General features: G+C 47.8%; 1 protein-coding gene across 2 annotated transcripts in view; it reads right to left on the bottom strand.

Annotated features, from left to right (window-relative positions):
• Positions 1–459: 459 nt before the first annotated feature.
• Positions 460–10,632, bottom strand: part of USH2A (usherin) — a gene marked incomplete at both ends in the record, with an annotated part of 700,457 nt that continues 690,284 nt past the window's right edge. For both annotated transcript variants that reach the window (XM_080825193.1, XM_080825194.1), the window contains 3 exons: positions 460–549; positions 2,717–2,938; positions 7,128–7,372. In XM_080825193.1, coding sequence (XP_080681319.1) covers positions 460–549; positions 2,717–2,938; positions 7,128–7,372 — 557 coding nt within the window. The remainder of the gene's footprint in view (positions 550–2,716; positions 2,939–7,127; positions 7,373–10,632) is intronic.

The raw sequence follows: 10,632 nt of genomic DNA, 5'->3' as shown, positions 1-10,632 counted from the left end.
TTCGTCCAGGATCATGTTCTTACAGGATTGAATGGGAAAAAGGGACTGAAAGGAGCAGTAGTGACATCCTCTCAGAAAACCTGCTTTGTTTTTAAACTAGTAACTTCACTTACTTGTTACAACTGTGGGCCAATTTGAAATTGTCACTAATTATTCATTTAACCAATGGAGTCACTGTTGGAGCCAAGTGAAAATTATATGCTTATTTAAGCTTCCACAAAATTAGAGCAAAATAAGTATTTTCATACTGACAGTACCCCTTATTTCAGACCACCAGAAAAACAGACCTCTATTAAGAAGGAACAATTTCAAAAACAATCCTTGTTATTTTAAAAAGGATTACAGAATAAGAAGAAGCAATGGCTTTTTAGCATATATGGTATGTCAGTCCGTGACAGCCCCGTGGGGATGGGGCGTGGGGCAGGCATTTCATGTTTCTGTGTTGCAAGTTTCCAGCCTTCACAGGTGGGTGTCGGTGAACGTGGTGTGCTCCTTGGTCACAGAGCTGAAGCCTTTGATGGCATTCATCAGGTCCTCTTCATCCACATACTGGAAAATAAGCCAATCACCATTGATTAGGACATTCACTGTTAATAGTATTGGCCATCGGTTGATAGTTCTATCAATTTAATATAAAAAGTACTCAGTAAGTATTTTGTTAAAGGCTAACATCCTATGCTCAAAACTCTAAGGCGTGGTTCGAGACTGCCCTTCCCTTAAGTTTACCTTAAAGAAAGGATCACATCACATGTACACATGAACTGTGGACTAATCCAAAATGTCGTTTGAGTGTTACGGTGCGCCATACCTCAACCTTTCTAAACCTCAGTTTTCTCATCTGTAAAGTGGGGAGACTATATTTTTCATGTTTATTTTATATTTTTATTTGTGTTTTTATATATATATGTATATATGTATAACATATATATATATATATATGCGTGATATAAACCAAGATTTAGTTCAAAATGCAAGCAGAAGAGACAGAATGCATGCTATTTTGCTCCATTGCTTCCCACTCTCTTACTGTATTTTGTATTTATCGAAGCGGGCTAGTAAGAGTGTTTATAACGTTATAATGAACAGATGATTTTTCAAGTACTGGCAACTTCCAAAGCTTTCGCCAAGTTGCCTCGCACATCGCCTATTGCTGCTACTGTCAAAAGCAAGCAAAACTGGCACTAGAGTGTCACAGTGAGGACTGAGGGCTCTGTAATCAAAGGATGGCTTCAAGATACCAATTCCATTGACAAATGACTGTGTATCCTTGGGTGGGGACACATAGGCATGTAAGCCCTCAATTACGTTGTCATGTTGTCTCCCATAAACTCGCCATTTTGCATGTCAAATGTGATCAATTAGCAATCCCTTGTGTTTCAACCTAATGTAATTATTCCTCCATTTAGAAACTTCAGATCTGGAATGGAATCCGGGAATTCAAGAGCCTTCACAACGTCAAGCAGGCCCGTAACTTCAAAATGCATATTGTAAAACATCGTCCTGAACCAGCCAAGGAGGACAGTGCATTTTATTCTATTTTTCCCTGTGACTGGAACCCGGAGCCAGGAAATCTGCTGTATTCCTTGAGGTTAGTTAAGAAAGTCTTTGTGGAAGTCTTCGACCTTTCAGTGAAGGAAAAATGAGAACCGAGAGGAGTGCCAGGGTCCAGAAGCAGAAGCAGATGCTTGAAAGACATGGAGGTGACGAGTTCTGCCTCGAGAAGCACGCGGAGGAGGTGCGGTCTTAGCGGGCTGCTCTACCGGCTCACTGCCCCAAAGGGACGGGTTCTCTAGCCGAAGCCCAGGTACTTGGCACCAGGCAGAAGTTCGATGGTTGGTAAAAACTCTAGGATTTTATCTATTTCAGCTACTAGGGACTTAAACAAATATTAGATAATAGTGGGGTTAACTTTCAAAGGGTCGATTATTTGTATCCACTGGACTGAAATCATGAAGGCTGAAGTTCATACACAGCAAAGTCTTATTTATCATGACTTTGAGTTTCTTGGAAAAGAGCCACTGAGCCTATCAAAGAACCGTTCTTTCTCCTCTAACCGCAAACCAGAAGGAAGAAGATGATGCACTTCTTTTGCTTTTTTGCTTTTTTTTTTCTTTTAGACCAATTCCAGTGTTCCCAGTCACCGTCCGCCTGTCTCTTCCCTTGCAGAGCGCTAGGAGGCAACAATCAATGAGGTACAGAAAGCTCCAGGCCGTCTCTTTACCAATACCTTTTGGGCGGTGGATCAAAGGCTCTGGATAAGGAGGGTCCCTGGGTGGCTCAGTCGGTGAGGCGTCAGACTCTCATTTTTGGCTCAGGTCCTGGCCTCAGTGTCATGAGACTAAGCCCCACATTGGGTTCTGCGCTCAGTGGGGCGTCTGCTGGATAGTGTCTCTCTGCCTGTCCCCCCACTCATAAACGCTCTCTCCCCTGCCCCCTCTCAAATAAATAAATAAATCTTAAAAAAATAAAAAAGGTTCTTGGGATGCCTGGATAGGTCGGTCACTTGGGCATGTGCCTTTGGCTCAGGTCATGATCTCAGGGTCGGGGGATCCAGTCCCACATCAAGCTCCTTGCTCGGTGGGGAGCCTGCTTCTCCCTCCGTCTGCTCTGCCTGCTGCTCCCTCTGCTTGTGTGCTCGCTTGCTCTCTCTCTCTCTGACAAATAAATAAAATCTTTAAAAAAAAAAAAAAGGCTCTGGGTAAGGAAATCAACTCACCAGTCCACTGTCGTGGCCCATGATGGTTTCCCACAGTGAGTCATCAATCAAGACCTTCTTGTCTGGAATGTCCGTGAGCTGGTGGACGCTGCGCTGGAGGGAGCTTTGGGAACAGGTGCGGCTTCTTCGGCTCTGACTTGGGATCCGAAGGACGGATATGCTCCGGTTGCTCCTAATGCTGATGGGTGTCCCAGACCGGGGGATTCTGGTGTTCGCTAACCCCTGAAACGAAAGTCGCTGTTGGTAATTAGAGTCTCAAGAAAATGGGCTTGAAATAGGACAGAAAATTGTGTGTCACACATTGTCAGTGAAGGAACACACCATATCCTACTGCAGAACTTAGCTTATCTGGAATACTGTGGCCCCTGGTTTCTTGGTTAAGGGTGAGATGAGGAAGTAGGAGTCATGTTAGACACCCAGTATTCTTAGCACCTGGAGAGTTCATGCCCTAGTGCTCTGGCTGTTGTTCCCTGGGATAAGAGCTTCTGCTTTGCAAAGCGGTGGGTGAAGGAGATAGAGGTTGGGTGTACAAAGTAATCCCTTCCTGAGACGTGTCACCACAGAGCCTGTGTCTTGAGATCAATGCTTTCCCAGAGCAACGTTAATAATGGTCTCTCCTGTACCCCTGGGGCTAATAATGCATTATATGTTTACAAAAAAATAAAAAATTATTAAAAAATAAAAAAATAATAATAATGGTCTCTCCTGGTTGCCAAGTGAGCACGGTTGTGTTATATTTCAAAATTCCTGGATTTGTGTAGGGAAATGGACTCTTCCCACCCTCTCTTCTCATTCATATTGTTCTATTTGTTGTAAGATTCAGCCTTCAAAATAAATCAGGTCTGGTATTAACATCAGAAAGACAAAGGCACTACAAGGTCAGAACCTAGAAGGTGCTGTCAGAGAATCCAGCCACTGTAAACCTCTGAGGTTTGATTTAGCTCGTCCAGTCAATGGAATGTTCCTGCTTTCCATTGTGCAGTCAACACATCACGCAGAAGATCATGCGTTCATGCAGCACACAGAGGTACCTCAAAGTGCATGGTGTAACTTTTTAGGGTCACATTGCTTGACACATCAGATATATCGGCCACAGAGTCAAACTGAGAACAAATGGGGAGGCATCAGTTAGTGTTTGGAACAAATGAAATGACCATAAAACAAATTCTTTGTTTCTCCAATGATAGCATAATCACACAATCGTTCTGAGAGGCATCTCAGGGTGTGTGTGTGTGTGTGTGTGTGTGTGTGTGTTGCAGGGATAGCTTTCACCCACTTCCCCAAGTGAAAAGAACCTCAGTCTGAAACACGGAGCAGGTGAATCCCGCCTGGTCCTGTTCAGAATCTTAGCCATTGTTTCTGGAGCTCAGGGACACCAACAATGGCTCTTTATTTTGCTCTACTAATGCAAATTCTACTCTCCTTTGTTTGACTAACTTTCACTAATATTCTTCCAACTTTGTAAGAGCGGTTTACTTTCAACATTTTTTTTTAAAGCATCAGAAGAAGGCTTGCAAGTACATGTTATTCCCTGGGTAGGATAAATTTAGGATTTCAGTGGGTTCCAGAATACTGTCCAGGGTCCTGGGACACTCCAGATTTCACTCCTGCCAACCCTCCAGGACCTGTGACTGACACTCTCAATATTGAGGGTGAGCGAGTGTGGGGACCCGGAGCTGCTGGTGGCCTGCCAGTCCCCACCAGCCCTTCCCCTCTTCACATGTCCCTCGGCCACTGAGCAAAAGTTAACCCATTGGGAGCCACTCAGCTTCTCCCCAGTGGTGAGGAGTTCATGGGAGGAGGGTGTCTCAATTCTTTGGTCTGCTCATCCCAGCTGAAGTCCAAGTCTAGTCCCAGAGGCAGCTTGGCCTTGTTTTGCAGGGATTTCAAGGGCTAATCAGCAGCCCCCACCTGTTTTGTTTTGTTTTTCCATGTTTTTAAATTTTTTATGATAAATACACTTAACATGAGATCTACTCTCTTAGCAGACTGGCAATAATAGTGTCGTTATCTATAGGGACAATGCCGTACAGCAGATCTCTAGAATGTCGTCATCTGGCAGAACTGAACCTTTATAAAACCTGCTAAGAAGCAATTCCCCCTTTTCCCCTCCCCACCTTGGCAACCACCATATTTTGCTTCCATGAATCTGGCTCTTTTAGATCCCTCCTATAAGTGGAATCATGGAATCCCCCCAACCTGTTTCCATTGGTTACGAGACTATACACACCGCTTACCGGAATTGTATTCTATGTGTTATACTTTGCGCTCATCTACAGCTATTCTCAGACTTCACTGAGCATCTGACTTCCCGAGTGCTGGTTGAAGTAGCCGATCCTTTGGTTTCTTTCTCAGAGCTTCAGGCCCTGCTTCTACGTGATGCTGATACTGACAGTTCACGGGCCTCGCTTTGATGAGACAAAGCTTGACAAGACTCATGAGAACCGTGAGCAACGGCACCATCCAGAGTAACTTCCCGCTGAAATGATGGGATTGCTTCTTGATCCCTCAGTTAGCCAAGTGGACAAAACTGGATTCCTCCTCGTGAAGTTTACTAAAGAGGCAGAAGTGCCTGCCTGTAGGGTTTGGGTCAAGAGACAGGAGACTGGATCACTGAAAGGAGATCCAATAATGGAAGGTGGGGAAGTCTTCCTAGAAGCACACCTCACATGACAGAGTCGAGGCACCCAGCAGAGCTCCGGAGTTTCTCTTCCAGAGTTGCGTCCCATATGGCCCAGGGATGATTTAGCCGGTGTCCTCAGACGAGAGGGATCTCAGATCTTCTGGGCTCTTCCATGTACTTCTGAACTCCAGAAGTGGTGGTGCTTCTTTCGTCTAAGGACACGGCTTCCTCAGAGAGAGAGAGAGTTCCTCTTCAACAAGGAAAAACTGTAAAGTATCTGCTCTTCAGTGAGAATCTTCTAATGCACATACACCGAACACAACCTGGACAGCCCCGGTGGCAACCTGGACTTGTGACTGGTGTCTAAAGTTGAGGGGCGGGGATAGTCCTGGAGAACTGAACCCTTGATTTGTAAAATCTGACACCATCTCTCAGTAGAGTCAGAACTGAGTTGAATCGTAGGACACCCAGCTCTAAAACTGCTTATTGTGGAAGAACTCCCCCCCCCCACGGTGGAAGTGGTAATCAGGGTTTTAGCTGCACAGGCTGGCCATGAGCTCAACCTTTGTGCAAACTGGGTAAAAGGAGATTTCTCAGGCAGATGTAGCCCTTTGGATGCACGGCTTGGAAAGGACTGGCATCTGGTGGGAATTAGAATTTGCAGCCTTTCCTCCTCCAGATAGACCCAGCCCCACACCAGAGTGCAACTTCAGTTCCAATCACCTTTTATCCTGTCATCGAGTGCTCTGGGCAATGATCCCCCTGCACTACCAAACATGTGGCCTCACCCCCAAACCTTTGCCTGACTTCCTATGTTGGGAGTGGGTGGTTGGGAGCTATGAGAAGCCACTCACCCTCAGTGGACCGGGTGTCAGAGGCAGGGGACAAACTGAGCACTGCCTGCAATTTAGTTTCTCCCTAGATCCCCCTTTTTTTTGTTAGCCCCCAACTCAAGTTGCACAGTTAAATAATCTGTAAGTTCCCCGGGTGATTTCGATATGCAGCTCTTCTCCACCATCTCCTGATTTACAGTGTTAGAGCAGAAATAGTCACTCCTGGTTGCACCAGAGAATCGCTTTTGGAGTTTAACAAAAGAATGCCAATCCCCAGGCCCCACCTGAAAGCAATGGCATCAGAGTTGCTGGGATAAGGCCCAAGCAATGGTGTTTTTAAAAACCTCCCAGGTGGGGTGCCTGGGTGGCTCAGTGGGTTAAGCCTCTGCCTTTGGCTCAGGTCATGGTCCCAGGGTCCTGGGATCGAGTCCCACATCTGGCTCCTTGCTCAGCAAGGAGTCTGCTTCCCCCTTCTGTCTCTCTGCCTGCCTCTGCCTGCTTGTGATCTCTGTCAAGTAAATAAATTAAATCTTAAAAAAAAAAAACAAAACACCAAAAAACTTCCCAGGTATCTTCGTCCCTTTGAGCTGCTTTAACAGAATCCCATAGACTGGCAAGCGTATAAACAACAAAAATTATTTCTCAAGTTCTGGAGGCTGGGAAGTCCAAGTTCAAGGTGGCGGCTGATGGAGTGGCCGGTCGGTGCCTGCTTCCTGGTTCACAGACGGGCGTCTTCTTGTCTTCTTGCTGTGTCTTCCCATGGAGGAAGGGACGAGAAAGCTCTCCGGTGTTCTCTTCATAAGGTCTCTATTAGCCTTTTTCGGACCCTGTATTTTATCAAACATAACTGTCGTCTAGTCCCTTGCTACCATGACTCCGGAAATATTTCCCTCTAAATAAAAGCAAGTATTCCAGCCCAGTGATAGGGAAACGGGGCCCAGCGTCGGAGACCTACCATGTGGGTTTCCCCCGGTGGATAGACACTCAGCGGAGACATTCTCTTCTGAACAGGCACTAAGGGAGGCCTCTCTCTGATATATGGCTCTTTGTGGATTTTTCTTTGTAGTATCAGAGACAGAAAAATGGCCAGCAGGATCAAGCCCAGCATCGCCATTAACACGATGAACCATAACTCGCTGTAGAACTCGGTGCTTTTGCTCCCCGATCCTCTCTTTTCTCCAGGAGTCGTCAGAACCGGGCCTGCGAAACCCAGGGACGGGAAGGGGAAGTGTTATTTCAGAAGGCAGTTTCGTGATCCCTTGCCCCGATGTTTTTTTTTTTTTTTTTTTTATTTATTTGTTAGAGAGAGAGCGAGCGAGCACAGGCAGACAGAGTGGTAGGCAGAGGCAGAGGGAGAAGCAGGCTCCCCGCGGAGCAAGGAGCCTGATGTGGGACTCGATCCCAGGACGCTGGGATCATGACCTGAGCCGAAGGCAGCTGCTTAACCAACTGAGCCACCCAGGCGTCCCCCTTGCCCCGATGTTTGATAGTAAATTGGAAAGGAGTTTAAAGCAGTTTGTCTCACGGTGCTTGTTTGTACTTGAGTTCGGGCTGGGAAAATGGTGCCGTGTGTGGCAGGGAGAAGCTTATAGCCCTCGGGAGACCTCTGGGACACACACAGCTCAGGATGGAAATCACTGCTGCCTTTGCACGTTTCCTGGGGGGAAGGAGGACAGGGGGAAGGAGGATGAGGGGATCCTCAGGGGGGTCACCAAAGTAACCTCGAGGAGTACCTGCCTCACAGTTGTGTGCCCTGAGCGCAAAGCCTCTCCTTGAGCAGTGGACTCTCGCCACGGCCCAGCTTTACCACTGTCGCTGCAGAGAACCTTCTGGATACATCCCATCAAAGCTGAGGAGATCCAGGCCCCTCACTTCATGGTCCTGAGACGTATGGTCCAAACTGGATTAGAAACCCCAGATTCCGTTTTCTACTGTGATATTGACAGCCTGTGCTTGCCAACATGTTGCCTTCTGATTTCCCGCACCCTGGCCTCTCTGTGACACAGCAAAGGCTGTGTGAGTCATCACTCAAGTCCCTCAGAGAGCCTCCCCTGGAAAGAAACCCTTTGGCCACAGGACCACTTACTCTCGATTTCTGTTCAAGTGTCTCGAGTTCGGTCGATGTGATTCTTTGCACGCGAGGCTAATCACAGCAGCTCATGTTGAATGAGCAACTATTTACCCTGTGCTGGGCCCACGGCTCTACGTCTGTGGGTGTGCAGAAAGCTGGAATGAGCCGGGGCAGACAGGAGAAAGGCTCACGGGGCTCCCTGCAGGGCAGCAGAACGTAGCGCCGTCAAGAAAATGGGGCAGGAGCCCGAGCGGGGCTCAGAGATCATCTCCAGCCCAGCCACTTGCTGCGGCTGTTGGCTGGGATGTCACGGGAAGTTACTCAAAGAAGAGGGCTGCACCCTCTCCGCAGAAGGGAGAAGGGGAAGGGACAAGAGCTGGGGAGAAATGTGTTTTGTTTTGCAGAACGAACAGTTCCAGCCCAGGGGACCATCGAGCGGGCGTTTCGCCCGAGAGCCCCTTACGTGAGCGTTGGAACAGGCCTGGAGGAGCACCAGCGCAGACAGACGCCCCCGGAGTTGTCCCGAAGTCATCTTTAGCTCATTATAATACCGAGATCTCTTCCTAAGGGTGGAGTTTTCTGCCGTGTTTTGAACATACGATGTTGGCCCCAGCATGTCAATGTGTTAGGCATGTCCAACTGAACCAGAAGTGCCTCTGTAACCCCCCACCCCCGCGCCCACCCCTAATGCACTGAGTCAAAGCTCCCTCGGGGGGAGACAGAGCTTTCTCCCTGTCTCCTTACATGTAACAAATAATAGTAAGTTCTTTGCTTTCAACACTTCCTCTGAATGTGCTCAGTTTGATGTACCCCAAGGAGCAAACCCTTGACTGGGGTCACAGGGCGGGCTCAGAAGCTGGTGGATGCAGCAGCAGGCACGCAGGCTGGGGGGGGGGGGGCTGGGAGCCAGAGATGCTCCTCCGGCGCAGGTGCCTGTGGCCCAGAGCAGGAAGGGCGAACAGGTGCAGTGGCCAGGGCCTCCCCGCTATCGGCACCGACTCCCCCACTGCAGGTCCTCAAGGACGCGGTGGGGCGGGGGCCGGCTGTTGGACACTTGACACCCACACTTTCACTGGAAGGGAAGGGCTTCAGAATCGGGGTGAGGAGGTTTAAGAGAGAGAGAGAGAGAAGGTGACTGAGATTGAATTTTGAGCTTCCTAAGAGGAGCCGCACGACTTGGCTAATCCTAACCGGACCTCCGACAGCTCTGTGGTTATAAACGTCACTCTGCTCCTCTATCTCAGAAGTAAAGACTTGGAGTCGAAGCTCTACCAAGTTCCAGCAGATAGGAATTCCCCTAATTAGGAATCAATGTGTGTTGTTTGAATTTAAAACCAAAAAAAAAAACAAAACAAAACAAAACAAAAAACCAACAACCTTGGTTGTCTGTGGGAAGAGCTGAATTTCCTCTGCGTGGCACGGGGCTGTAACTCCAGAAACAGATCTGATGGGCCCAGTGGGCCTCTTGCTTGGGAGGACACAGGGAATGTAGGGCAGCCTGCCTGAGGGAAGCCACGGAAAGCAAACAGCCCTCAGAACAGGAGGAGGGAAATGAGGATGGCCAGACTTTGGCGCTTCAAGGCTGCCTCAGGGAAGGGAACAGGAACATTTTAAAAGTTCCGTCGCAAAATTAAAGCTGACTCTGGGTATTAGTTGGACAATACACTTGGACTTTTTTCATAACTTCTCACTGTCCTCGGTGTTCTTTCTCTCACCCATGGAAACCTCTGCTTGTATGCAGGAACCGAGTACAGGCTTCCACTCTTTTATGGAGAGCTTAAAATCGGGATGGTGTATATGTTAAAAATTTAAAAACAAATTAAAAACAAAGTAAAAATTTTTAAAAAAATTAAAAAAAAATCGGGATGGTGTGTCTTTATCCCTTCTCAGTTTTCTTTTCAAAGTCCCTTTGGTTTCAAGGGATCCCACCCATCACATGGGTCAGGGTAGGAACTTCAGTGGCTGACTCGACTTCAGAGAAAAACCCCAGTGGTGTCAGAGGAGGTCCCTGCCCGGTGACTGCCTGCCCCAGGGAAGGCGTACTCGCCCCGACCTCGGAGACTGGATGGGCTAGATTCGGAAGGGGCTCAATCTAGGTTATGTGGTTTTGCTCAACTTGTCATCTGGGTCCTCTGCATCGGAATCACTGGGTGGGGCCTGTTTATTTTGTTTGCTTTTTGATTTTTAAAATCTGATAATAGTTGACACACAATGCTATGGGCAGGGCTTGTTGAAAGAGCAGATTCTTGGGCCCTACTGACTTGGGATCTCTGCCAGGGGCCTGGGAAACCGTGTAATAAACAAGCACACGGAGATGACTCTTACGCACACTTAAATTTGAGAACCACTGCTCAAGAAAAAGGACGGGACCAGGGGTCAGCAGAGAAAC

The sequence above is a fragment of the Martes martes genome (genome assembly GCF_963455335.1).
Source record: "Martes martes genome assembly, chromosome: 15".
In the NCBI taxonomy this organism is placed as follows: Eukaryota; Metazoa; Chordata; class Mammalia; order Carnivora; family Mustelidae; genus Martes; species Martes martes.
Note: the sequence above shows the minus strand (reverse complement) of the source record. Positions and strands in the feature narration are given on the sequence as shown.